A 27,309-nucleotide genomic window follows, 5' to 3' on the forward strand; every position below is an offset into this window, starting at 1 on the left:
GTAATTTGTGCTGATGACTCCCAGTTTCAACAGAAGCCCTGTCTTACTCACTGAGGAACTTACACATAATGTTGTGATTCACTCAAAATATATCACAGACTTGCGTATACATAGCTTTAGTCATACACTGGAATGCAGAGTGTAAATGTTTTGGAAGTAAAGTATGACCCTTTTATGACTAATGTGGTTGTCATATGGACTGGAGATGGCAAAACGCAGAAAAAACAAGGTGTAGGGAAGTCTTGTCCCTCACATTCTGTACAGTGTTAAGGGCTGAGTTAGCCAGCTAGTGCTTTGCGTGCCTGCAGATAATTACCTTGTGCCTACAGAGAGCAGTATCCACTGCGCAGGGAGCCTTAACTGGCTGACAAGAAATGAGCTAATGGCTACCTATAGTGATAAGAGGCTTGAGGGCATGCAACTATTCTCCAAAATATGACTGCATTTAACTAGTATAGCATTTAAGTAAGTTAACTGTGTCTTGGTAAACTATGTTCCAATGAAGACATTAATTGTGCCTATTTCTTAATGTATTTTTTGTGTTATTGTCCATTTATTTTACTTTTTTTTCTCTGTGGTAAAAAGTACTTTGCAGAAGAAATACAAAATATTAGTCATGTATATTTTTAGATATCTGTCATTTTAAATTCAAATTCTGCCTTAAAAGGAACATAATAGCTTCACTTATTCAATGATCTGCCATCTTCTCAAATTGTTTAACTTCAGTGGCTCAAGACAAATGTGTTATTACTACTCAAACTGACATTTGATTTGCTGTGCTGAAGAATAAATGGCTGTAATAGAGTTGTGTAATAATGTAATAAAGTTTTAAGCTATGATATCTTGTGTGGACACTGTATTATTCTTTCTTTAAGGAGATCTCTGGAACTGTAGGGTAGGAGAGTGACAATCAGGGAGTAAAGCCTGTTTATTTATCTATGACTGATTAATCATCTAAATCACCACAGCGTGCCAGCCAAAAACTAGGATAATTACTGCCATACACATCTGATTTGTGTTTCACCCCCCCCCCCCCCCCAAAAAAAAAGTCCTTTCATGCAAAGCACAGCAGGCCTCTATGGTGAACCTGTGTGTGTCCGTAACTGTGGGCTTACGTGGTATGCTGCTGCAGAACCTTCATCTGTGAATTCACTGTGTGAGTTGCAATTACACATCACAGCTCTGAGGAAATGATGGTGAAGCACACTGCAAAAGATCATATAAGATCATCTTCAGTCAATCTCTACTTTCTGATTCAAAAGCCTTGAAGATTATGATTTAAAGTGTTATTTTACTGCTTTTCCTGAAAATATAAATCTAGACATCTCTAAGAAATGTATGAAAGGAAGCCCTTGTGTTGAGACCTCTGGGAACGTTTTAATAAGTATGTCAATCTAAATTATTTCAAAATGAGAAGGGTGAAGAATGTTCAATTTTCACACCATCCCATAAAACTGTCCATTACAAGAGTGAAAATGTGGCCACCAGAGTCAAACGTAACATGTGTAGATGTGTTTCCTTTTCATCGAGGGAAACTGAGAAAATGCTTTTAATTGTTCTCAGCCTTAAACCATATGTACAGTAGTGGCTAGTCTTAAGATTTTGTAAGACTGCCCAATAACACATAATACTCTCTCTGTAATACTGAAATATCATGGGTGGATCTCACTTCTTTTGAAACGGAAATGAATAATTCTTCAAAAGTACATAATCATCTCCAAAGTTGTCCTTCTAACCTCAGTTTCCTTGGTCTTTAGTAGAACAGGAATAACAATAATAACTCTGTTCCTAGTCACAGCCAAAGTGTGAATAGGTTTAGTTTTATGAGTAGCGTATTTCAGGTGCAGGAAAAGAGACATCGGCTTTGTGTGTGTTTTATTAAATGGAGTCTGGACTCAATCCTGCCCTGTAAAAGCCAAATTGCCGATCTCAAATGACCTATAAAGCCTGAGGTCTTGTTCCTGAACCTTGCGTGTCTGGAGGAAATATGATTAGCCAAATAACTACCCATGCACTAGGTTGTATCTTTTATTTAATTGGATAATAATGTACAACTATCGAAAGTTGACTTTTCTTGCTGAAAAATGTATGAAAATACAGAATAACTAAGTGAATTTTATTTTTTTTCTTTGGGTCAAGGCAGCACACTTCCTAGCTCCCCCCTTCTCCCTTTTCCTTTTTCATAAATCCTCAAAATGATTTATTTCCTAGTAACTTTGCTCGTGAAATTGATGTGGACCCGGAGCCTTTGTAGCGTCTGGTTTCCCTGCTGGCTGCAGTAAAATCAGGCTGAGGTCCAGGCGCGGGGCAGTGCTTGCGTGACTGTAGAATGGGGGAGCACCGACCATAAGTCTCAGTGCAGGGGCACCTGTGAGCGCCCCACCTCTTTGCATGTCACGATGTGGCCCCAGACTCAAAGCACTCAGGCTGATAGATTTGAGGGCCCGTAGTTAAGTGTGCAGATTTATGATAGGTGGTTGTGGCACGCCAGAGAAACTGTGTTACTTTTGCAAGGAGTACGAATGAGGCCTCTTCCTACAGGAAAATAGGGAGAGAGCAGGAAAAATATCTAAGTTTCTTTCAGGTTACTGGACGTGACTTGAGAAAATTTCCAGACAACACAACGCCTTGGTGTAATTTGGGAGGGGTGGCCAGATGTCTGTGGATCCATATACAGCCCTTCAATGAAATGAACTGTCTTTCCTGAGGTTTGGAAGTCAATTTGAGCTCTGTATTTACTCATCAACATATTTCTTCAGGTGGGGAGGTGATGTAGTGAGAACGAAGAATGAGAAGGGGTCACGAAAGGGAAGAAGCAGAAAGGAGGGGGGGAAGGCGATGGAGGGCACGACCTGTTGAAACATTCAGACTGAAAAACTGACCTCTGGATTTCAAGCTTCTCCTCCCTGCAGTTGCCTGTCTTCCCTTCTCACGTCATGTGCAACAGCAGGAAGGATCATTCCCCTTCACATAACGTAACGGGGTTCTCTTCGTCCCTCCGTGACCTCAGAGGCTCCTCATCACTCACTGCTGTGTGAGGCAAAGATAAAAGAGGAAACATTAAAAACCCAACACAAATTCAAATCTGTCCATCAACTATCACCAGGTTTCTCACAATCACTCTATCACACAGCTGACACACTAGAAGTATATAGTTTTGTTGCACGATTTGCATGCAACAGTTCCAGAGAAATTCTGCGGTACTTTCTGTTCAGTCATCAGAGAAGACAAATAATAATCGAAAACGGATGAGTGGATTTATGATGTTGGTCATTACCACACTTTAAATAAAATAACTCTCAATGACAGCAAAGAAAGTTGTAATTCACAACTGCCTCAGAGCTTTAAGAGCAGCCCGAAAAAATAGCCAAACATTGACAAAAAATGTGATTAAGGTTTCAAATCTTTGCAGTAATTTATTCGCATGACTTTATTACACATGTTATTATATCATCCTTCTTTTTCAAGGACACTCTACAGTACTTCCTCATTCAAGCAGGATTTAAACAGACCTCATAACTACCATTTTGTCCCACTCCTTAGAGACATAAAAGCTTATGGTTAAGAAACTGAAGCCGCCTGGATTCACTCATCCTGTGCCTAGTTTGCTTGCTATTGACTTGGCTGTCATATGGCCTTTAAAATTCACACTTGGTGAAGCTGTGGTATTTGCTTCACACAAATGGTGCAGGCATTCCCACAATGACCGAACGTTTACTGGAGGGACTGATTCACTCGCTGCTTCAATGCTGTTGAATTACAAAATCTTCACAGGGAGAAACTGAACATTTGGTTTGCATGCTGGACAGCATCTACAGTGTGAATGTGTGTGTGCAGTTAAGGCAATTAATGACATGTTTGTGTCTACGCACCGGAAATATTTCATGAACATAAAAGCTGCATTTATCAATGTAGTTATATTATAAATGAAAAAAAAAGACTTTGTGTTAATGTAAAAGGATTAAATTGCATTGATAAACCCACAAAGAATTGTAACACAACCCTGCAGTCTTCTATAGCTTTCTTAAGTAGCATAGCATACTGTTTTGTTTTTTTTAGCCCCCAACTTTACTATTCTGGTTCACTCTCATCGTGCTCTCCAGGGTTATTTCTATATGCATCAGGCAGCTGTTTTAGTGAAAAAAAATACACGTTATACTTTACCTGACAAGCACCAAACTACAGGCGATTACAGTGAGTGACTAGCTAGTGAACATAGTGATGTATTTAGCAGCTTGAGAGCAGATATTTCCCTCTGGAGATGGTGGAGACCAAACCAGAGCTAGATAAAGCTAATTTTGGTACCTGTCTGCTGGGTGTTCGCTGTATCAACGTTATAAGGAGATAATACTGTATATCAGATTTTGTGTTTGCAGGTCCCCAAGTGACCAAAAACACAACATCTGATATCAATAAAGTATAATAAAAAGTAGCATGATAAATAAATAATAATAATAGTAAAGGTGAGTATAGGTTAAGTTAGTAATATGTGTTCAAAGTTATATTGTGAGATCTATGTGGGGATAAATGTTCCTGTTTTCTGTCCCATATTAAATCCCAAAGAAAACAATGTTGTGTAATATATGAGTATGTGTTTCTTTGTCTCAGTAATACATGTATACATGTGCATATGTGTCTATGTCCACCAGGATCTGATTTCCCTTCAGCTACACTGTTGCTAAAGCATGATAAACTGTCTGTTTCCTCTGTCTGACACTCCGCAGAGAGCCATTTATCACCCTGTGAAGCTCTCCTCTACACATTCAAGTGTGAGAATATATTTTTCTGTAAAAATGAATGAACTAAGATCACATGAGAAGACAAATATGGAAAGCATCCATTTTTGTGCCAATCCTAATCAAATCTTGTTTGTGTATGTTTGTTTACATTTGGGTTAGTGGCAGTATAATGTGAGGGACCACCAGAAAAGTTTGTTTGTTGGAACAGCAAAAGGAAGGTTGTGTTTTCATCTTCTCCATGGCTCATTTTATATGCCCCTTGTTTGTCATTTATGGCAGTCTCAGAATATAAGGATGTGGCTCTTCTAAGTGATTTGTGTATTGTCCCAGTATGTGGTCCAGCTCTTTTACTATAAGGTATTGGAAAAACCCACACAGTTTAGGCTTGAAGAGTGTTCATTTGGAGCAAATAAATCTTCTGAACGTTTTGCTTTGAATGTGTCCATCAAACACATGCAATGAAACTTTTCCCCTGTGGTGCAGCAGTCAGTAGTCACGTTTAAATATCATCATGTGAAAATTTCACAACTCTCTGCCGGGAATGTAAGTTATAAGGGCTCTAAAGAGCAATCTGACTCTGTGAGTTCCTTCCTCTTCTGCAGCTCCTCGTTAGAGACTAGTGTCGGTGTTTATAGTCAAAGCATGACTTTCAGTGTCCAGAGCCAGACAGCTCCAAGTGATTCCATCCCAGCAGAAGTATTGACTGAAGCGGTGGCAGAGGTTAATCTAGAACATACTTGTGACTATGTCAGGCTGTGTTATCCTGCTGTCCTGACATCCTGCTTGATTTATGGGCCTCATCTTGCTGCTGTTCACCACATCTCTTCTCTGACTTATAGGATTAGTTGGAAGTGACATCAGCTAGAGTTCTCTGCTTCTCCGCCTATGCTCATAATTGTTCATAAAGGTCTGTGTGTACGTGTGTGTGTGATTTAACTCCTGCACAATACTTTCCACACCTTCATAGAGAAGTATCTTCTCTTCCAATTTAATTTCATTGTTGTCTTGAGTGTAATGATAGTTCACTAAACACTGTGGAGAGTAAGATCAACACAGCCAGTGAAACCCAGTCTTCATCTAAGGAATTAAGACCACATGTGCTCATTCTCCCTGCTCTCAATTCAAATATTTATCTATAGTTATTACAAAATTAAAAACAGTTTAATACATATGTATGATGACTACTTTTGTGTCTGCTTGAGGGTTTCATTTCTTAAAGTTGTGGGATTTCCATTTGTTGCCAATGCAAGACACCTCTGGGTAAGTCGGTCAGAAATAAGACCATAGAGATATTAGAATCAGCCAAATATATAGTGATATATAGTGAGATATTCAGTCTATATTAGATTATTCTGCACTTCACAATTCACATCCAGTGCAAATGCATGATGTAGTGTGTCCTACTAAAGATGTGGAGGTTGGAGTAATGAATGGGAGTGCAGCACATTTCATTTTCATGTAGTAGACTGGAATAGTATTTTTATTAATTGTAACCCACCATCTTTTCAAGTACCTCAGTTGCCTAAACCTGACCCTATTCTATTTTCCATAACCACAATCTTTCCCTAACCTGAGTGTTGGTGAATCAGACCAAACGTGTCCCCTCTCTGTTCATATGTGGCTGCTAGATTTAGCTAGGTTTTAGGGTGGACACTTGGGATGATTTGAGGTGAATGAGCACTGGTTATCAGCACCGATTCTGCATCATTCAACAATGATCTGACATAAGCTGGAAAGAAGTTGCTGAGTCAAGACAATTTGGCTAACTTGGAAACAATAGCTAACAGACGGCTTATCAGTATCTTGTTAATCAGCATTTACAGCCAGTCCTTCATCTGTGTCTACACAGGATGTGGTCAGGCACAGGATTGAGTGTCATGCACGAAACACACACAGAGCCCAACACACAGTCACTGTATTTACACGTTTACAATGGAATAGACTTGATGAGTAAAACACCCTTCAGGTCACAGTAACAAGCAAAACCCAACACACAACATATGTAGAACCTGTAGTGATAATAAAATAGAGGTGTGTATGTAATGTCAGGCATGCATGGGTTATGTTTACATAAGTTTCTCTCTGTGCTGCATCATCACAGTGTGCTGATATTTGCATTTAATATGATCAGATTCAGAAGCGAGAAGCCTTTAAAATACACTCAGCTTGCATGATCCTATTTTGCAGATTTGTGTTGGTCCTGTCCAGTTGTGCCTATCTATATTTGTATACCCACTCAGAATACAATAGAGGAAATTTGGCAGGGGAGCGAATGTGCAGACACACGAAGGTTAGTGTGAGCATTTGTTGGATTACATCAGTGGAAACAAGTGCACACACTGCCACGATCCTCATGCTCCCTTTTCTGCAGCACTCTGTGGAAGGCAACTGGGACAGTAAACTCTGAGTGACCTGCCTGTGCATGTTATTCCTCAAAAGCAGTAACAGTGGGGCATATTTCCCTTTGACCAGGCAGGGAGGTCACACACTCAAATATACTAGCCACACATTACCACGCACATGCGAAGAGCAGAGCTCTTTCAGCTAGTCATCCTGAACTGTCTCCCACCCCCCACACACACCACCTCCACCAACACCTCTGCCATTGCTCCACTCTAAGATGACCGCTCACTGATCGTGGTCAGAATGTGCCTTTCACATGGGCAGCTGGCCAAAGCAAATAAACCAGTAACATGCCAGCTAACAAGGGCATGAATGGGGTTGGGGGGGGTGGGGCTTGCCGGGGGGTGCCAGGAGTGACAGAGGGAGGGACATGGTCACGCAAAGAAAACAAGCCCAGCAAGAGCAAGCCAGCCTTCTCACGCAGGGGCCCAGACATGTGTCTTGTCATGCAACAGCCGCCCCATCAACCCAAATTAGGGCTGACGGAGGTAATAAAGCGAGGGAGCGAAGGACTAGGAAGAGGGGAGAGAAGACCAATCCCCTCCTGCTTACCAGAGAGTGTGAAAGTGAGAGGGAGGATATATTCACTTTTTAGAAGACTCATACTAAACAAGTCTGGTTACCTCAGTGTACCTCAGAATGGTAGGCTCTTTGCATGGTACTGCCTCAGCAGTCAGATCTATCTTACTCTCACACACCATGTCCTCAATTAACCTCTAGTATAAAGCAATATATGAGAATATCAGGGGTTGTTTTGTTATCATTTTCCTTAAAAGTAAGTAGATGTAAGAAAAGGTGCAGGCAGGAAGCCTACAGGTAGACAGGAGAAAGGAGTTGGCATATCATTACAAAACTCTTCTTTCTTAAACTGTACGCAAGAGCTGTTGTGTGATCAGTAGTTTTTATTGTTTTACAGTCAAGACAACACATCGGACACGTTGCATGACACTGTAAAAACTGAGACATAACATGTGGAGTAGAAACAAAGTCATGCAATTATGTGGCTGACCAGTAAATAACACTGACACTAAAACTTACAAAAAGAAAAATCAAAGAAATAGAAAATAAATATAATTGGTAAACACAGGACATTTAGAATATACTTCATTGGCAGATGAGTAGGCTATTGAGTGTCACATGTCACAGGCCTAGATGGTTGTTACGGATATTATTTCTACACCTGATTGATTAGTCGAAGAGGGATCCTCATGGACTGCATTTAGGATGTCCCTTAACTTCACCTCTGTGTAACCTTGAAGGGGACTAGTAAACCCTGCTTGATATTCTATCTAAACTGCACTAATCTGGTTCTAAGTTCCTGTGATGTTTACTTACAGTTCTTTAAGATATCGCCAAAACTGCTGCTGTTGTACCAGTGCTGTGAATGATTTCAAAGTGCCTCCATGATATAAGCGTGGATTGAAATTCTTTCCTATATTTGTTGCATGTTTGCAAGTACAGAGTGAGCCTCTTTGGACAGTATTGCTGTGATAAAATGGAGGGAGAGCATCACATAGTGTGCTTTCAATGCAGAAACTGGGGAGGGGGCAGACACCAGTGGACAAGGTGCCTCAGGCTGAAGACTTGATAGTATAATAATACATTTGGAATACCCAGCCCACCCGGGTTAGGTTAGGGTTAGCAGCTACCAGCATTTGTAGTTTTCATAAATTAAACATGGGGCATTTGCCATTCCAGATAAATCTGTTACATTGACCAAGTGTTTTAATTGCTTAAGCTTAACCATACCCTAACCATACATTATTTGCCATGAACATGGTCTTTCCCTGACAAGATATTGTATAGCGCAATCATTTTAATGGAGTTGAAATCAGATGTTAAAAACAGTGAAAATAATACAGGGGTTTTGCAGAATTGTCCAATATCATCAGTCTTGGTTGCAATATAAGAACGACACATGGATATCCAATTCATATCTTGGCACTAGAGTAGTTTAGATCATTTAGAGTCTTCAGTTCACTTGAAACCAGATAACATGTAGAAACTCTCACAGGGAGGACACAGAAATCCATACAGAAAGCTTTAAGGTTAAAACTGAAACCAAACACCTCTTATTTTTGGTGACAGAGCAAACTGGCGTTGAGCCACTGTCCCTGAAATGTGCAATTAATAAAGGAAAAATAAAAGTCATTTAGAAGAGCTACATTATAGTTTTGACTGTTTCCACGAATCATAGTTGTATAAACCCACTACCCCTTTTGTTGTCAAGTTCAGAAAAAAATACAAACATCAAAGAAGGAGGAGATCATTGATGAGGCCAGCTTCCTTCCACTGAGACGCAGCCCGTCTGAAGGTCTGAGGAGGAATATGTCAGCTAGCATAGGTGGTCCATGCCAGATGTGAAGTATAGGGTGCCTCTTGGCCTCTGAGAGAGCATATGGAATACATTGTGCGTGAGGGACTCCTCTGAGACTGTTCTCTCTTAAGCTATTTAGGTTGCGAGACTGCCCCCGCTTTTCCTTACAGAAACTGTAGGATTTAGAAATGTATCACCTTCAGTGGAGGGTGCAACAAGGAAGAGGGGGCAGCAGAGCAGAGCAGGGGTACAGCGTAAAAAGGTCAAACCTTAAGGTTGTTTTTGTCTGGGTCTGACTCCATGGGAAGCCCAGGGATGTCTCACATTACACTCACATTACACTCATCACGTTATCGGTAGGTCTACACTTTACTAATGTGTGGATTACTTACAATTAAAAGACTTTTAATGACATATGTTATGTGCCCTCTTTATTCTTTGGCCATATCTGTATTTTTATAAAATATGGGATTGGTCTTCACATCTGCCTCAAATGCAGTGCCTCCCTGAGGTTGCTATAATAATGTCAATGAATTACCAAAGCATATCAAATGGGGAGGAAAAGGCATATCATCCCATATGAAAAGCAGGGCCAACATCGGTCTTCATTGCACGTCTATGAAATTGTTCCCAAACAATGACCATAAAAAACTCCACTCTTCCCTACTGAATAAACTTTTTCGAGGTCTATTCTGCAAATTAAGAAGAAACTGACAAACTCTTCAGAGAATTAGAATTTATTTTCCTCTCTTCACTGCTAATTTACTGCTGCCTCCTTCCACTCAGGAAAAAGGTTTACTGGAGAAGAAGTGAAATATAAAGTACAGGTACATATCCACCCAGAGGCTACAGTACTGACAAGAGGATGAGAATAGTATGAAACATACTTGATGCATACTATTTCACATTCTATATCAACTATATCACACAAATGATCAACAGTTAATTATTAATGTCTGAGTCACCTTGTCTTCCCTCACAATAGGGCTGCTAATGGCTATTAGTTTGCTAACAGCAATGTGTTTACATTCCCACATAAATGTCTGTAGCACTGAAGAGAACATGCCTTATATAGACTGAATCCACTGAGTGTAGCATTTGAACTTGTCCCATACCTAAACAGAGAGGATGGCTGAGATACAATCACTGGAAATGTATTTTTTCTCTCTGACTGAACATATAACAAGACTCTCAGGCCAACTACGTGTAAAACGGAAAGTACGAAGAGCTCCGATCATGCTAGCAGACATTACACAAACAGTATGTGTGCATGTGGTTTACTGCTTGAAAGCATTGTTATGTCTGCTTGCACTGCCTACGTACATTATACAGTATATGAGTACAACTAGTCTCAGCCAGACAGCTGAACAGATCAATGGGTCCAGGTTATTTCCACACAGCCAGACCATAGGGTGCGCTGTAGTCTGACAGAAAGGATGAGGTGGACTTCAGTACAGCTGGAACTCTCAAGCAAGCCAGAGTAGAAGTAGGCCAAGAAACTGACTAGTAATTTGTATCAAATGATACAACAGGATGCATGTATTATAGAAATCATCACTTAATAACTAAATACAATTCTTGGTGCTATGTGTTATATCCTAGGGTGGTTACAAAACACTATTCAGATGTCAGTTCTCATCCAAGTTGTAGCTATATTAAATATTTAAAAATGTATCCATTTAACTTTTATTTTTAACTCTTATAGTACTTCTTGATCACTTCTCTAATCTTGAAACCAGTAACAATTCAAAAAGAAGGCAGGGATTTGAAATCATGTTACTTATGATTAATAGGATACTGGATCATATTATTCATCATAATTTGTGCAAAACAACAACAGAACAAAGGGCTAACAGGTGGATACATTTAGAGAACAACACTGTGTTGTTCACTCTGTTCTTCCCTTTCCGCAGTACAAAAATGCTCTCTGTTGAAACGAGGGCGTGAGTTGGTCATGGCTATCTGTCAGCTAAAGCCAAATATGACAACTCTCGCTTTTGAAGAGCTCCAGAGGGCAAGAGGCTGCTGGAGTTGTGTCATCTCCGGGGATTACAATGTTAATTTTACATTAGCTTGCTTTAAGAGCTGTAATCACTCTTTCCATGTCCATGGACGTAAGTATAAACACTTTCTCTCTCTTTCGAGAGATCTCTGCTCGTCCAGCATCAGCAGCATGGAGAGTATTGAATGTCTGCAGTTCAAATAAGAAATTCTGTCTCCTCAGTTAATGAAGACTGAAAGTGAATCAATAAAGCTGAACCCTGATAATTGAGTTGACAACCGTCAAAAGCTTTCTGAAAAGACAGAACAAGTTGGCTCACTGGGTCAATACTGAACACAAATTAGGCGGCGTAGATTAATGGAAGCAGATGGTTGCTGAGAGATTTTTACATTTTGAGACAATTTAAATGCCAATTGAATAAAAGGCTGCAACTTAAAAAAGTTTTTACATTCAAGTGTATATTGAATTGTCTTTATTGTCATTGCATTGAGGTCAATACAACAACATTTAAAAAAAAGCTCCATCCTCAGTCATGACTCACACACACATCCCATACTTAAATAAAAAGGAGTAGATAAAAATAAAAATATATACACATATAGATACATACACCTCGTACCCTATATCAAAGGTGTACTGCAAAGTTCATAACATATTTACTGGTGAAGCTGTCCTATTTTTCTCCATTATAAGTATCCATAAAAGTATAATAATGTGTATTTTATAGAAGATGACAGCAGAGAGGTGCCATGGGAAGATGCTATTTGACAATCCAACAAGTACTCAGTCTGCCTCATACTGAAGACTTGAGGCTGGCAATATCTTATATTTATGTTAAGGCCAATTCATGGTTGTTGCGTGGCTGCAGTGTGCATATGTGGAGCATCAGATTCTATTATGTATAGAAGAACAAACCACATGAAGGCTTTTATAACTACCTTCACAGATAAAAGGTTGGAAAAACTGGAAGCCAGCCTTCAGCAGTCACAATTTAAAGGGATTCAAGTGAATTCCTCGGTCAAGTTTCCACTCCGCAATACAATTTACAATCACAGATACACAATGATGTGGTGGGCAAAGAAAGCGTGTGGGACATAAAGCACACAAGCCCAATATAAGGCCACCCACATACACTCATTTCACACTCTCCTCTTTGACAGTTTTGCCTGCTCTGGCTTGAGGACACAATACATTTCACAGCTTTTAAGTAGCTGACTTTTTTCTTTTTTAAAAATCACAAATTTTATTTATTTATTTTTTACCCCATTACCATTCTTAATTTATAGTACAATTGAACTAAATCACAAGGTAAGCTTTTTCCAGCTATAATTATGCAGTGGTATATGTGTACCACTGACACTACAGCATCACTCTGCAGGGCCCAGAACAGTCAATGAACTCTGCCCTTTGCAGGCTGTCCCACTGCTGAGGCGATACCATCGACTCATCTGCAGAACTGGAGCAGTGAAGGGGGGTAACCCGACCGCTCGTTGACCTGGCTTCATTTTCAGGACACTAAAATTCACCGAGCTGCTCAAGTGGAACATGTGAAGGTGCAAAAGACAGGGAATCACGGAACATTATCCGCCCAATTACACAATGAGAAGAGCAACCTGCTGGTAGTATCCATACTGCACGTAATGTTCAGTGTGCCTGTAGCTGAGCCACTGGCCCCCTCCACCTCAATCAGACCAGCTCAGCCTCCCCACCTGCTGGGATCCCAGGCTGGAACAGTCTGTCTCACAGAAAGACGGAGGAGAAATATATGAATCAGTAGAAAGTATATAGAAAAAATATGAACATCATGTTTTAAAAAAAATCCTATTACAGCAAACTGAGCAGAGGCTCTACAGAAGGATGTAATTGAATAATCAAAGCATTAGCACATATTATATTGTATTGCATGAGCAAACTCACCAACATTTTGTATGTCAAAATGTCATCTGTCTTAGTTCATTTGAGTAATTATGACACAAACTCTACCTTAAATAACCTGAGAAGAGTCTGTTGATTTGCTTGCATTTGTACAGAAATTGGAAATATAAAATATGTACCTTAGGTTATTATTGTGGTGATTGAGTTACATTAAACTATGCATTTGCAGTTATCTAGTTAATATTTTAAAATGCATTTTGGAATAAAAAATGAATAAATTACATAAAAAACATAACTCAAAAAGATAAGATCTTAAATGCCCAGTATTTGACGGTGTTCTTTGCCAAGAAGTTGTTAACAAAACATTGTAGACTGCATGAAAATAAAATGTTACAGTGACTCCAAAATCCAAACATGCATCTTTACATTCATTTGGTACTGCTGGAAATATTACAAGTACATTTCTCTACATCTTTATGATCATCTTCTCTATTGGGATGCACCTTTGAACATAAATGCAGAGTCTCAAGGTCAAAAGAACTTATTCTACAGTTATAATGAAAATGAAGTATTCTTAGGGTTTTTCACACCATCCCTCCCATGATTTACTCACATGCGGACAATTGAGCACATGTGTGTTTGTTGAAGCACAAGCCAAAGGTACACGTTTTTTGTGTGTGGGGGGGGGTGTTAACCTATATTCTGGTACACTGACAGCAATGTTAATGAGAACTGTCTCTATTAAGTCAACTTATGAAGTGAAATTCAATGAAATGAAACTCAATAGGACTGGCTTTAGAAAAACATCACTGATGAGTGTTGTCTTTGTAGTTTCCAGCTGTATACGAAATGTGTCCATGTGCAAGTGATTTATTCTTCAAGGTGGATTTCCACTTTAATTTTCTTTTGAGTGACCCAAAAGAAGGATATCTTTCTCAAGTTAGCCATGTGCCGCAAAGCCAGTATTAGACAGTAAATAACTGCCAGTATAACTTATGATAGCAGCATTTATGATAGCTTGGACTTATGATAGCAGCATTGTGTAAAACCGAGTTGAGATACATAACATGTCATTGTCAAGCTCATGTGTAGGATTAAATACAGATAGGCGAGTTAATGTAATATAAAATGGTTTGTCCCATAACTCACAGCATTATTTAAGGACTTGTCAGGAAGTAAAAACATAAATCAAAGGTAACTCTAGAGGGCAAAGTTTATAATGGACTCTTCATGGTAAAGATTTAATCTCTCCTATCTTTCTCCACTGTAATGATTACAAGGCAGAAAAGTATTAGATGGAAATTTGTATTTTGTGGATGATAGATGACTTCTCTTATTTTGAAAAAGAAGCAGCCATGGCCTATTGCCACTGATTTTAACAGTATGACCCGTACAAAGGTCAATGTTGACAGGAAAGCTGTTTTTTTTTTATTTTTAAAAGACAGCTCGTTTAAGACCAGCTCCATTATACCAAAACCAAAATATTTAGAAATTTAGATAAAAACAACATAAAAATACAGAATTTCATGGTGACTGAATGTTCAAATTAATAATCCAGAGTTATCCATATAGAAGTGTAACACTCTAATTGCCTCCTGATAGGTAATAACATTTAATTGAATGATTGTTCATTTCATCATAATATAGCACATTGTGACCTGTGATGTCAATAAAGTGGCCGAATCCTCTCTTTGTTCTAGTTTTTGATATCTTTATTTTGGCCATATCCCCACACGCGTATAGCCTAATATTTTAACAGTGGCATACAGTTTTTAGGCCAATGTAGTTCTCTATCTGGCAGGAGGAGGGAAATGCCTAATGAACTGTCCCGCCCATGTCTCAGCCAGCCTTTTAAGAGCTCACAGAGCCGGGGTCATCTGGAAGCCATTTCTACTTGTGCTTTCTCCCTCATCTCATTGTAATCTCTCAGTACAACTCCCCACACCTCCTGCCCCCACCCCCCGCTCCCCGGTGAAGCCAGAGTTCAGTGACCGAGCTCCGCACACACCAGGCCAGAATGGCATGCAAGCTCATCCCCACTCCGCTCCCCTAGCACGCAAAAACTCTACGGGATTAGAAACAAATATCCTTATACTGTACATAATACATGGCTCCTGTGCTGGGTGCCACATTAAGTGAAGATTTATCATGCAGCCTGCGCACAGTGAAGATAGGAACTATGCAGTCCAATAGGAGAGTGGGAAAAGACAAAAATTAACTATTATATTAATCAATGAATACAGGAACTTACGGTCTGTCTGCAATAGCTTACATTTTAGTGTGATCTCACTGAACCTTGTTATGATGTTACTACATTTTCTCATCATTTTTTTCTTACTCCAACTATTTATTCCTATAGTTTTGTTTTATTTTTATGCCATAATTTGACGTAAGTGCATTCAAGGACAACTGTCATTCCTTCTTGATCTTGAATCAAATTATTGTGTACCACATTGAACATTTTATACAGTAATTGCTGTAAGTCTGGAACTCTGAATAATGTTTCTAAATAAATATCTCCCTGAAGTATTACAAGTGTAAAACATTGTACTATGAGTGGTCACTGAGCTCAATCAAACCCCTACCCTTATACTTTGCTGCTATATAAGACCATATGAAAAGTGCAGGATGTGTAAGAAAATACTGCGCAAAGGTTGAATCATGCTTTTGGAAGTCTTCGAAGCAAGTTTCTTGGTATAGCCAAGGATTTTAAATTATTCCAGGAAAGCATTCTCCAAAAGTACAGTAGTGCTCTCCTCTCTTATGTGGGTTGTTTCATATTGCCTGTGGCGACACATCTTTAGGCACAGCAGGTCTAATACAACAGATAACCAGATTCCCAGGAATGGCATTTTTAAATTCCAAATGACCACAGTGATATTTAACTTCACCTCATCTTATATAAGGTTGACTGTACAGCTGCTTTTCACTCACCATGGCCTCTTTTTTGTTGTGAAACCTTCCAGACATGTGACAAGAATACAAACAAAGAAATTTAACTTTCAATAATTTAATCATTTTCTTTTGTGCGGTATTGGTTCATAGTGCTATGGGTGAACTGTGGTGAATATAAACTGTCAGCAGGATGATCATGTTCATAGTCATTTTGATGCTGTGTTCCTTTAGAAAACAAACATGATCAACAGTGCTGCTTTTGAATATACCAAGTACACATACAAATAGATGGGAAGTGATATTCCAGTGGTGTTACATTTTTAAACTTGGTATAACAGACTTTGTTTAGAACCAAGACAAAATTTGACAAAACTAATATGCCACCTTTTTGTTTTTTAATGTAATGTAAGACGATATGAAAATGTGATCCCGCAAGCCTTGAGAGTTAAATCAACTGTGCAGGGTTATTCTTGCACATATGTCAAAATACTGCTTATTTTAACCACTTTAGCCAGTCAAGTTTGTGTCAGCCCACTGAAGCGAATTGTGCCTTTTCTGTTTTTTTCTCAGTTTTTTTTTTTTGTTCGTTTTTTTTTTTTACACATAAACAACAATCAGGTCAGACAGTGACAATTTTTTCCAAATAACTCTCTTTCCACATATTGTGGTCTGGCAAATAAGAATGCTCTCATTTCAAACATCACCATCTCTAACTAGCAATGTCCGGTGGTTACCTCCTGGCTGCCTGAGATGGTGCGGGCCCAGAAGATGTTTTTGTTGGTCTGTTTACTGGTTTGTCTGGGTTGTTTTTGGCTGCAGCTTTTCAGTCTTGGCTCACCTTTGTTCTGTCATGAAAAAAGAGAAAGACCCTTAATCTTCATTCAGATTCCTGCGTTCTCTCTGCTCTTCCCTTCCCTATGTGCCAACAGCTCCCCAACTGCCTGTTGGACCCCTGGCTTTCCTCTCCCGGCTGCCCCCCACCCTGCCTCACACCCAAACCCCTACCCCCTTTCCCTCTTCCTTCCTCCCTGTCGGTGGTGTGCGTGACAGTAGCTCACTGAGAAGTGGAAATGAGACTAGTAAACAATGATTAGCTCCAGAGCCGGGCCAGCCCGGTCTTCCATTGGCCCTGTCTCCACACAGTGGAGCGCCCACCCGCTAGCACATGACATCCAGCAACATATAGACCCCACCCCCACCTCCAAATACCACCCCCTCCGCCAGAGTCAACGCAGGGTCAGGGCCAACCTTTCACAGCCAGGTTACAAGGGGTAATCACAGGCAAACACAGCAGCCACACGCAAAATGCACACACGACACCCCCCAGCCCACCCCTTCAACACACACACACACGCACACACACAACCCACCTCTCATACCCTCCCAACACCCATACACCCCCACCCCTCCCCAGCCACAAACCTGGCTCTAATTAGTGTGATGGGGATGCGAGTGGCCACATGTGTACGAGGAGCAGACTCAGGCAAGGAGGAGGAGGAGATGGTGGTGTTGGTGGAGATGGAGGGGGGTGGGGGGGGGATTCCCCCTATAGGAATAGAGGAGAGAAGAAACAGTCATCCCCAATGCAGTCAGTGTATTCGAAGACATTGCTATGTCTCTGGTTAACCGAGGAATCATTCTGGAGGCTTTGGTGCTCAGCCACACCGCATTTCTCAAGACAAACAGCTTTCAGGCAGAGCTCTGAACCAGCAAAACTCTCTACATCTGTAGAAGCGTGTGTAAGGACCATTACTGTGGAAGAATGACACATAATGCATAATGTAGTTACACTTAAGTTACTTTTATTGTTGCCTCCCTGCTCGTTGTCACAATTTAGGCATGCTGCGTCTATAAGACCTTTTAGTTATTCCGTACAATATAACCATTTACTGGTAAAAGTGTAAGCAAATAAAAAGCTCTCTGTCATATCTTTCATAGCAGTAAAATGTTTGCTTTGCAGATTCAGTCACGCAATACTGTAAAAAGGTTGTAAAATCAGCCACACAAGAAAAAATCAATTAAACTTTATGATGAAATATAAAAATACAGCTCATGGTAAATGTTTTCCTTGGCCAGTGAGTTGTGTGCTGCGTGACTTTACCTCTGACTGTGAATGTAAAAATAAAATTACCTTCATCATTTGTTTTATAATGGGTCAAAATAGGCCCCAAGCTTACCATGTATCTAACTCTATATTTCTAAAAGTCTATTTAATATCATTTTTCAACATCCAGAGCTGCTGGTGTCCTCTCCCTTCCTCAGCCCTCCTCCTTCTCTTCCTCTCCTGCTGATGAGATGACTGACTGTGCTTGTATGTTAGTGAAGTTTCTGTCCCCCTGACTTACGTCGGAAATGTTTTAGTACATTCAATTAGGGTCATTACATCCCTGCAAAAATAAACTTCACAGTCGGTAGGAAAACAAGAAACAAATTTTGTATCCCGAGCAGGGAAGGAAAATGTTTTTCTTTGGGGAATCAAATCCCTTTGAACTGAAAGTTTAATAAATTAATGCAAAAGGAATTTCAATGAATTCTTATAATCAATGCCAAACACACAGGCTATCTATCTATCAATCTATGATGGAGCATACACAACAACAAAATAAAACTGACTGATAAATAACATGATTGTGCAACTATGAAAAAACTAAACAAAAACGCAGAGCTTGGGATTTGTTACCTGAGGCAAGTAGTTAAATATAACCAACATTTGACCTCATACTTTTCATTGTTTGGCTTTTCTTTTTCCAGATATTCCCTAATATTACTGAGCACTGTAACTTAAAAGGAGGGCGACTGTTAAAGGGGGGGCACCTGAAGTTTCAACTCAGTCTAGCTCAGGTATCAATAATTTACAGCTTTTCAGCACTGATTTATTGTGTTAGTTTGTTGTGTGAGTGTTCAGTCAAGTTATATTCTGTTACTTCCAGACGTGAAGGTGAATCATTCAAATATATGAGTGTAATATTTCCACAGGGATCTTGACACTGGTGATATTTTGTCATATGTAATATTTTTCTTTTTAAAAATATAACCTACACATTTAGACATGATATTTTCTATTACGCTATCTTCTAAAAGTTTATCTTCAGCGTTAATTCTTAAAAAAACAGAAATGAATGACTTGAATAGATGAAATCTCTCATATTTTTGTGTAGGCTATAAGTCAAATAAAACATGTATAAAATACGGTTGGCTGAGGGTCTTTGGATGGGGTTAAGTGCTGCAAAACTTCCTCTCAAGTTTATTTTTAGGGCACATTTCATTTTTATCAGAAACTAACAACACTAGCTAAATTAATCTTTGAAGTGGTTTACAACACAAATGAAAAAATATACCTGAATATTTGTTCTAGACTAAACATATTAAAGCTTATCATTACAGACACTTTACTGCATACAGATTTTATCTAGTTACATTTTCAACGGAGAATTTAATTGTTTTAATCTCTAAGATCTACAGAGACCATTAACTGGACACATAAATAATGGTATGGTCAGGAAGCTAGAAATATAAGTACACATAAAGAGATTTTCGAAAATTCAATTCAATTGTAAACTCAAGTGTAGAGTTGGACAAACCGTAGCTATTCAAACATTTTTAGGCACGCGTACGCTCTGCTGAGTCTTCTGCAGCCGGAAAAAAAAATCATTTTTAAAAAGATACACTTTGAAATGTGCAGACGCTGCCAGTCCTCCAATTAGTAAAACAAATTGGTTCGACACGTTTCCAACTGAGTCGTCACCAGTTGCTGAGTCTTTTCTCTGGAGCGAACGGCTATCGTTCACGCTGCACGCTCAAAGTGTCACTGGATGCTCAGAAGCACGCGCCTCCGAGATCGGCGGACAGCGGGGAGATAATGTAGTGGGGTCTGCAGGGCTACCACAATGGGAGGAGTATGAAAGTTATCCTGAGCCCTGCCCACCAACTGCAAAACATATAAGACGCTGGAGTGAAGCAAAAAGCAGGCACTTAAAGCTTAAATTTTGATGAAAAGACTGACTAAAGGCAAAACTCTTACATAAGTCACTTAATTGATATATTTTTAAATAAGTATTTCTCATAATGACCTCACTGTCACTTGATTAACACCTGCAATATTTTTGTCATCTGACATGGATATATGAGCTTTTTTTTCTCCCCGCCCTCCCCTCAAATATACAATCACTGAACACACTTTGTTCAAAATACTTTTTTTTTCTTTTTGGAGGAACAAGTGCACAGAAAATTTGTCACAATGGCAGTGGACACTGAGTTTGGTGTGAAGGGCAGCAGCATCATCAGAGAATGGAGTGGACAGGTCCAGCCGGCTCTGGTTGCCTCCTTTATTTTCCTCTTCTGTCTGGAAGCCTGTCTGTGGGTCAGGAACCTGAGGCTGAAAAGAAGACTGCCAGGACCCTTCGCCTGGCCTGTGGTCGGCAACGCCATGCAGCTGGGCCAAATGCCTCACATCACTTTTGCCAAACTAGCAAAAAAATATGGCAATGTGTACCAGATACGACTAGGTTGCAGTGACATTGTGGTTCTGAATGGAGAAAGAGCTATCCGACAGGCTCTGATACAGCACAGCACAGAATTTGCAGGCAGACCAAACTTTGCCTCTTTCCAGATGATCTCTGGAGGCAGGAGCATGGCATTTACTAATTACAGCAAACAGTGGAAAGCGCACAGGAAAATTGCCCAGTCCAGCCTTAGAGCCTTTTCCTCTGCAAACAGTCAGACCAAAAAAGCCTTTGAGAAGCATGTTACAGCTGAGGCCATGGAACTGGTGCAGGTATTTTTACGCCACAGCACTGATGGACGGTATTTTGATCCTTCTTATGAATTTACAGTAGCTGCTGCAAATGTGATATGCGCTCTCTGCTTTGGGAGGCGATATGGACATGATGACCTGGAGTTCAGGACCCTGTTGAGAAGGGTGGACAAGTTTGGAGAGACAGTAGGGGCAGGTAGCTTGGTAGATGTCATGCCCTGGCTTAAATCCTTCCCTAACCCAGTCCGCAGTGTCTATGAAAACTTTAAAAACCTCAATGAGGAATTTTTTGCATTTGTGAAAGATAAAGTGGTGCAGCACAGAGAATCCTTCAACCCTGACGTCACCCGGGACATGAGTGATGCCATCATCAATGTGATCGAGCATGGGAAGGACAGCGGACTGACCAAAGAGTTTGTAGAAGCAACTGTCACAGATTTAATTGGAGCAGGTCAAGACACAACGTCAACCTTCATGCAGTGGATTGTCCTGCTCCTGGTTAAATACCCAGACATGCAAGCCAAACTACAGGAGCTCATAGACAAAGAGGTAGGCCAAGACCGACTGCCATCAGTTGAGGACAGAAGTAACCTGGCATTACTGGACGCCTTCATCTATGAGACCATGCGCTTCACCAGCTTCGTCCCTGTCACCATCCCACATTCCACAACCTCAGACGTTACTATTGAGGGTCTCCACATCCCCAAAGACACAGTGGTCTTCATCAATCAGTGGTCTGTCAACAATGACCCCCTGACATGGAAGGACCCACATATCTTTGACCCCACACGCTTCCTTGATGAAAACGGGGCTCTCGATAAAGACAAAACCAACAGTGTCATGATTTTTTCAAAGGGTAAAAGACGATGTATTGGTGACCAGATCGCCAAGGTGACAGTGTTTTTATTCACAGCAGTCTTGCTGCACCAGTGTAGCTTTGAGAGCGACCCCTCTGAGCCCCTCACTCTTGACTGCTCCTACGGGCTCACACTGAAGCCCCTCCGATTCTGTGTCAGCGCTAAGCTCAGGGGAAAGCTGCTTGGCTTAGTTTCCCCAGCATGAACATCCCAATACTGTGACTCAAGGCCAGCAAAGACTATACACTTCCCCACCAATAACATTTAACAGTGAGTATCAGCATACGTGCACTAAATCCTATTGTTGTAAGACTTTCATATTTAATGATAATATTTAATGACTATCTTAACATGGTCTGTATTTGAATTATCGTTAGTGCAGGGCTGAGAATATGATTTCAAAGATGTAATGTTAGTTACAGGTAGAATTCAAACTCATGGACTGTTGGGATTGATGCAAAAGGTATGGCATTTCTGCTTCACAAAATATACTTGATCAGATTTTGTACATTATTGTAATTCTGAGTTGTCTGCTTGTTTTTCATCCACTATTGAGCATGTACATGTGCAGAATTAGCCACATCCCTTAAATGTCAATTTAAACTAACATAACTGTATATGAAATGCTTGTGAATGTAATGAAGTCACTTAATTGTTCTCAATTGTAATATGTAAAGAATATATTTAACCTTTGCTACGTAAAGCAGTAACAAAATATTGTTTTTATAAGTTCATATTTCAGGTATGAAAATAAATGTAATGAAGTTTAATCTATTTCACTATCTACTGTACTCAAAGCAAATGAACACATTAAACAAAGAATGTTGATGAAAAGAAAAATAGAGAAGCCAGAAAGCCAAGAGGAAGTCTTTCATCAAGGAGCATCCGTCAATGAAGAAGAGACATTGCCATGAACCATGAATACTTCCCAAACTTTATGTAACCAGGGTTTTGTTTTACTGTACAAGCACTGAGGCTATCCCATGCCAAACACAAGTCTCATCAGTACACACAATGCAGATGTTTAGCATTTTTTTCAGTCATGAGGCATTATCATATCCATGTTTGTTTACAAAGTTTACAAAGTAAGATCTTCAGAGCTACTTGGATGTCACTACACTCTCTTATTCAAGAATTGATGCTATAATACCCAATGGATATGTTTTTCTGTCTGTGCCAAGGCAAAATTGGGTCTTGAATGTTTAAGCATTCATGAGAGAGGATACTTTGTTATCAATGTGTTGACTTTATATAATGGAAAATGGCAAAATAAGCTATATCTGAAATGAATAAAATGAATTGTCAGTGTAAAATATCAGTTTGTGTGTCTGAATTAAACTTTTACATCTATTCCCAGTTCTTTTTTACTCTGTGCATGTCTGACTACATTATGAAACTAGTTTCTCAGTCTTAATGTATTATTTAGTCAGCGCCAGCACTGTCAGATATGTGCCAACAATGTGACATGTGGTACCACCATTGTTTAGATGTTTGTCATTATTCATTGTTATAAAAATAGAAAGCTCTGAAATACTTGACTTGTGGCTGAATATCACTTAAACCCAAGTTTTTTTTAAATGTAGCATTTTGTTGCACAAATATCCCCGAATTCTATTTAGATGCAGCCAAAACCCCAACAGCTACATTATCTCAGTGACCTTTCTCTAAAAGGCAATTATGCCAACAATAACACTATGCAACATACGTTTTATGGAACATCATAAATGGTGCTATTTGTGTATATTCAGTGTTTGGATCAGAAAACCCACAGCTTTCATAGCGATATCACAGGGCCCTTTTCCCTGGATGGCTAGAATTAACAGCTTGGCTGTGAAAAACAGGTACAAAATCATGTTTAAAATAGCCATGAAAAGTCCATAGGGAAGTGCAAAGTCCATAGGAAAGTGCAAACAGCAAAGACATCTAACCCCAGAGGAAGAAATAATCAACTTTAGTCTTTGTCCATTAATTGCCCGTTATTCTACCTTTGTAAACTTCCATCCATTACATTACATTGCAAAAGTGCATCATTTTTAAACATGGACTAATTGGTATGTGGAGTTGTTTATCTTTAAAGAGTGTCATGGTAATCTCTATTATGTTCTTTGGCAATAAAACTGTAAATCTGTAGTTTTTGGCAACAGGACCTATTAAGTAGCTGCTCTCCTTTTCCGTCATCCTACAAGGGACGCTGCTGGAAGCAGGCCTGAGTGGGAATAGGACTAAGGTCTGCAGACTGTGGTCAAAATGGGAGGGGAGAGATAATAAAAAACCTGAGTCGCTGACCCCTCCCACCATAGAGATACATATAAGCGAAGTGTTAAGGCTTGAATCTGCATTCTTCGAAAGTGGTCATCTGAAGACGCGCAACGCTACAGACAACCACTCAACCTGATCGAGCTCATCTCACTGACTTCTGTAGAGGAGGGGTGAGACGGCATGTGAGTGCTGCTTGGAGTCTTTTTTTTGGTACAGCTGTTTTTGTCAATCTGATTATAATATACAACAACAAAAAGAGTATTTTAATATATTTAAGACTCTACTAAGAAGAACTTGAAATGGTTTCCAGTTTTAAGTGAAAATTGCCTTTTTCTTGGACGCAGTGGATGATAGGTGAACAACAAGATAATACAATGGCTCAAATGGACACTGAGTTTGGTGTGAAGGGCAGCAGCATCATCAGAGAATGGAGTGGACAGGTCCAGCCGGCTCTGGTTGCCTCCTTTATTTTCCTCTTCTGTCTGGAAGCCTGTCTGTGGGTCAGGAACCTGAGGCTGAAAAGAAGACTGCCAGGACCCTTCGCCTGGCCCGTGGTCGGCAACGCCATGCAGCTGGGCCAAATGCCTCACATTACCTTTGCCAAACTAGCCAAGAAATATGGCAATGTGTACCAGATACGACTAGGTTGCAGCGATGTTGTGGTTTTGAATGGAGACAAGGCAATACGTCAGGCTCTGATACAGCACAGCACAGAATTTGCAGGCAGACCAAACTTTGTGTCTTTTCAGGCTGTCGCAGGGGGAAATAGTATGACTTTCACCAATTACAGCAAACAGTGGAAGATGCACAGGAAGATTGCTCAATCAACAATCAGAGCATTTTCATCTGCCAACAGTCAGACCAAAAAAGCCTTTGAGCAGCAAATTGCGGCTGAAGCCACAGAACTAGTTGAGATTTTCCTTAAACTCAGTGCTCAGGGCCAGTATTTCAACCCTGCCCATGAGCTGACAGTAGCTGCAGCTAATGTGATTTGTGCCTTGTGCTTTGGAAAACGTTATGGACATGATGAGGTTGAGTTTAGAGCTATGTTACAGAGGTTGGACAAGTTTGGAGAGACAGTCGGGGCTGGCAGCTTGGTAGACGTAATGCCATGGCTTCAGTCTTTCCCAAATCCAGTCCGCAGCGTCTTCAAGAACTTTAAAACCCTGAACAAAGAGTTCTTTGGGTTTATCCAGAGTAAGGTGGAAGAGCACAGAAATACCTATGATCCAGAGGTGACGAGGGATATGAGTGATGCCATTATTGGTGTAATTGATAAGGCTGACAATGACAATGGACTCACCAAAAGCCACACGGATGGAACAGTGGCAGATTTGATTGGTGCAGGTCTAGATACTGTTTCCACTGCTCTTCACTGGATTATCCTTCTTTTGGCAAAATATCCTGAACTCCAAACAAAACTCCACATGCTCATTGACAAGGTGGTGGGGCGAAACAGGCTGCCATCTGTGGAGGACAGAAGTTGTCTGGCCTACCTAGATGCCTTCATATATGAAACAATGAGATTCACCAGCTTTGTGCCTGTCACCATCCCTCATTCCACAACCTCAGACGTCATTATCGAAGGTCTCCACATCCCCAAAGACATGGTGGTCTTCATCAATCAGTGGTCCATCAATCATGACCCCCTGAAGTGGAAGGATCCACATATCTTTGACCCCTCACGCTTCCTAGACGAAAATGGCTCCCTGGACAAAGATCTCACCAACAATGTTATGATCTTCTCAGCAGGGAAGAGAAGATGTATTGGGGACCAGATTGCCAAAGTAGAGATATTTTTGTTCTTTGCAATTCTTCTTCACCAATGTAGCTTTGAAAAATGCCCCGATGAGGACCTGTCTCTAAACTGCTCCTATGGTTTAACACTGAAACCTTTAGATTACAAGATCACTGCCAAACTCAGGGGAGAATTACCTTAAGTCCAATAAAACTTTTTCTCCAACAGCAATGTAATATAAGGTATGTATTCTAAAATAAATATTCATGTCTTGCATCACAGAGATTTTTTGTGTAATAAGCTAGCTGTTATTAACTTCAAAAATGCATTGTTCAGTTAGGATCAAATGATAAGCTTTCTTTTTTCTTCTGACATTTAAAATTCTAACTGAATTCACTGTCACAAAGTATGTCAGTTTGTGTATAAAAAGTACCCTGTAAGGCATGTGAGTCTTATCTAAACTGTTTAAGCAATTTCACTCTCATAATTTGTGACTGCAAGAGACTGAGAAAACCTAAATATATATATGTACTGGCTGTGCTACATCATGTGACAAACAGAAAAAATATTATGAAAACTTTGATGTGGTGGCCAAAAAACCACAGTTCATAATAAACCTTAAGTATGTATTGTTATTTATATGAGGGTATTTGGTGGAGTAACCCTAAATTGCAATATAAACTGATGATGATGAATAGATTTCACTTCAGTGCTTTTTTTTTGCTGACAGAGAGAAATGATGTGCCAGCTGTTCAGTCTCAATTGAACAATTATTCATCCAGGCACTCAATTATCTTTGTATGTACTGAACCTTTCATGTTTAAGCTAAATACAAATACGGTGTGCAAATAAATTGTGCGTAATACTTATAATAACTCAAGTCATATGTCTAAAAAGCCACTAATTTCAATTGTTGGTTAAACTGTCTTATTTCTTTACTGCACATATGCATCATTCTATAAAATGGCTTTTGATGAAAACCACATTGTCTGAGCAGTGAGCTGTATAGAATAAATAAATAATGTTTCCATAATGAACATGACAGTCCTGTGTAATATATGTACTCTACATTGTGACTAAAGCTTTAAATGGACAATAAATATTTGTTTTGATTTATAAGTGATTCTGTGGGCTGCATCATCCAGAGCAGTGAAAGCGTTAAGACTCACAGAGGCCAGAGAGGTCAATTCCTGACAAGCAGGCAGTGACTCACTCACAGCAAAGTACTCACAGTACAGGCAATAGCCATCCATGTTTAATGTGGTTCACTCTGTACTTTTGACTGCAATGCTTTTTTTTTCTTATCAAACCCATTCAGATTCAGCCAAGTCACAGTTAACGCCCATTTACCAAAATACAAAGCTACTATTCATCACTTTAACTTAAATCATAAGTAATTAAAGGTATAGGTCATAAAAGACTAGAGACATAAAACATTGCCATTTAGGATTAGGAGTGAATCATGAATAAC

At 39.8% G+C, this 27,309-nt stretch overlaps 2 protein-coding genes and 1 long non-coding RNA gene across 3 annotated transcripts; 2 read left to right on the forward strand and 1 right to left on the reverse strand.

The window, feature by feature from the left end:
• Positions 1 to 12,721: 12,721 nt before the first annotated feature.
• LOC128375556 (uncharacterized) lies at positions 12,722 to 17,524 on the reverse strand. The gene is made up of 3 exons (XR_008323086.1): positions 16,966 to 17,524; positions 12,919 to 13,196; positions 12,722 to 12,859 (listed from the first exon to the last, which is right to left on the reverse strand). It is a non-coding gene; the product is annotated as an uncharacterized LOC128375556 (long non-coding RNA).
• A 2,944-nt stretch (positions 17,525 to 20,468) lies between these two features.
• LOC128375557 (cytochrome P450 1B1-like) lies at positions 20,469 to 23,090 on the forward strand. The gene has a single exon (XM_053335936.1). It carries the CDS (start codon positions 20,469 to 20,471, stop codon positions 22,044 to 22,046), a length of 1,578 nt encoding a protein of 525 aa, XP_053191911.1. The 3' UTR covers positions 22,047 to 23,090.
• Positions 23,091 to 24,193: 1,103 nt separating this feature from the next.
• LOC128375495 (cytochrome P450 1B1-like) lies at positions 24,194 to 26,951 on the forward strand. The gene has a single exon (XM_053335858.1). It carries the CDS (start codon positions 24,448 to 24,450, stop codon positions 26,038 to 26,040), a length of 1,593 nt encoding a protein of 530 aa, XP_053191833.1. The 5' UTR covers positions 24,194 to 24,447; the 3' UTR covers positions 26,041 to 26,951.
• Positions 26,952 to 27,309: the final 358 nt, after the last annotated feature.

The sequence above is a fragment of the Scomber japonicus genome, chromosome 16 (genome assembly GCF_027409825.1).
Source record: "Scomber japonicus isolate fScoJap1 chromosome 16, fScoJap1.pri, whole genome shotgun sequence".
Classification (NCBI taxonomy): Eukaryota; Metazoa; Chordata; class Actinopteri; order Scombriformes; family Scombridae; genus Scomber; species Scomber japonicus.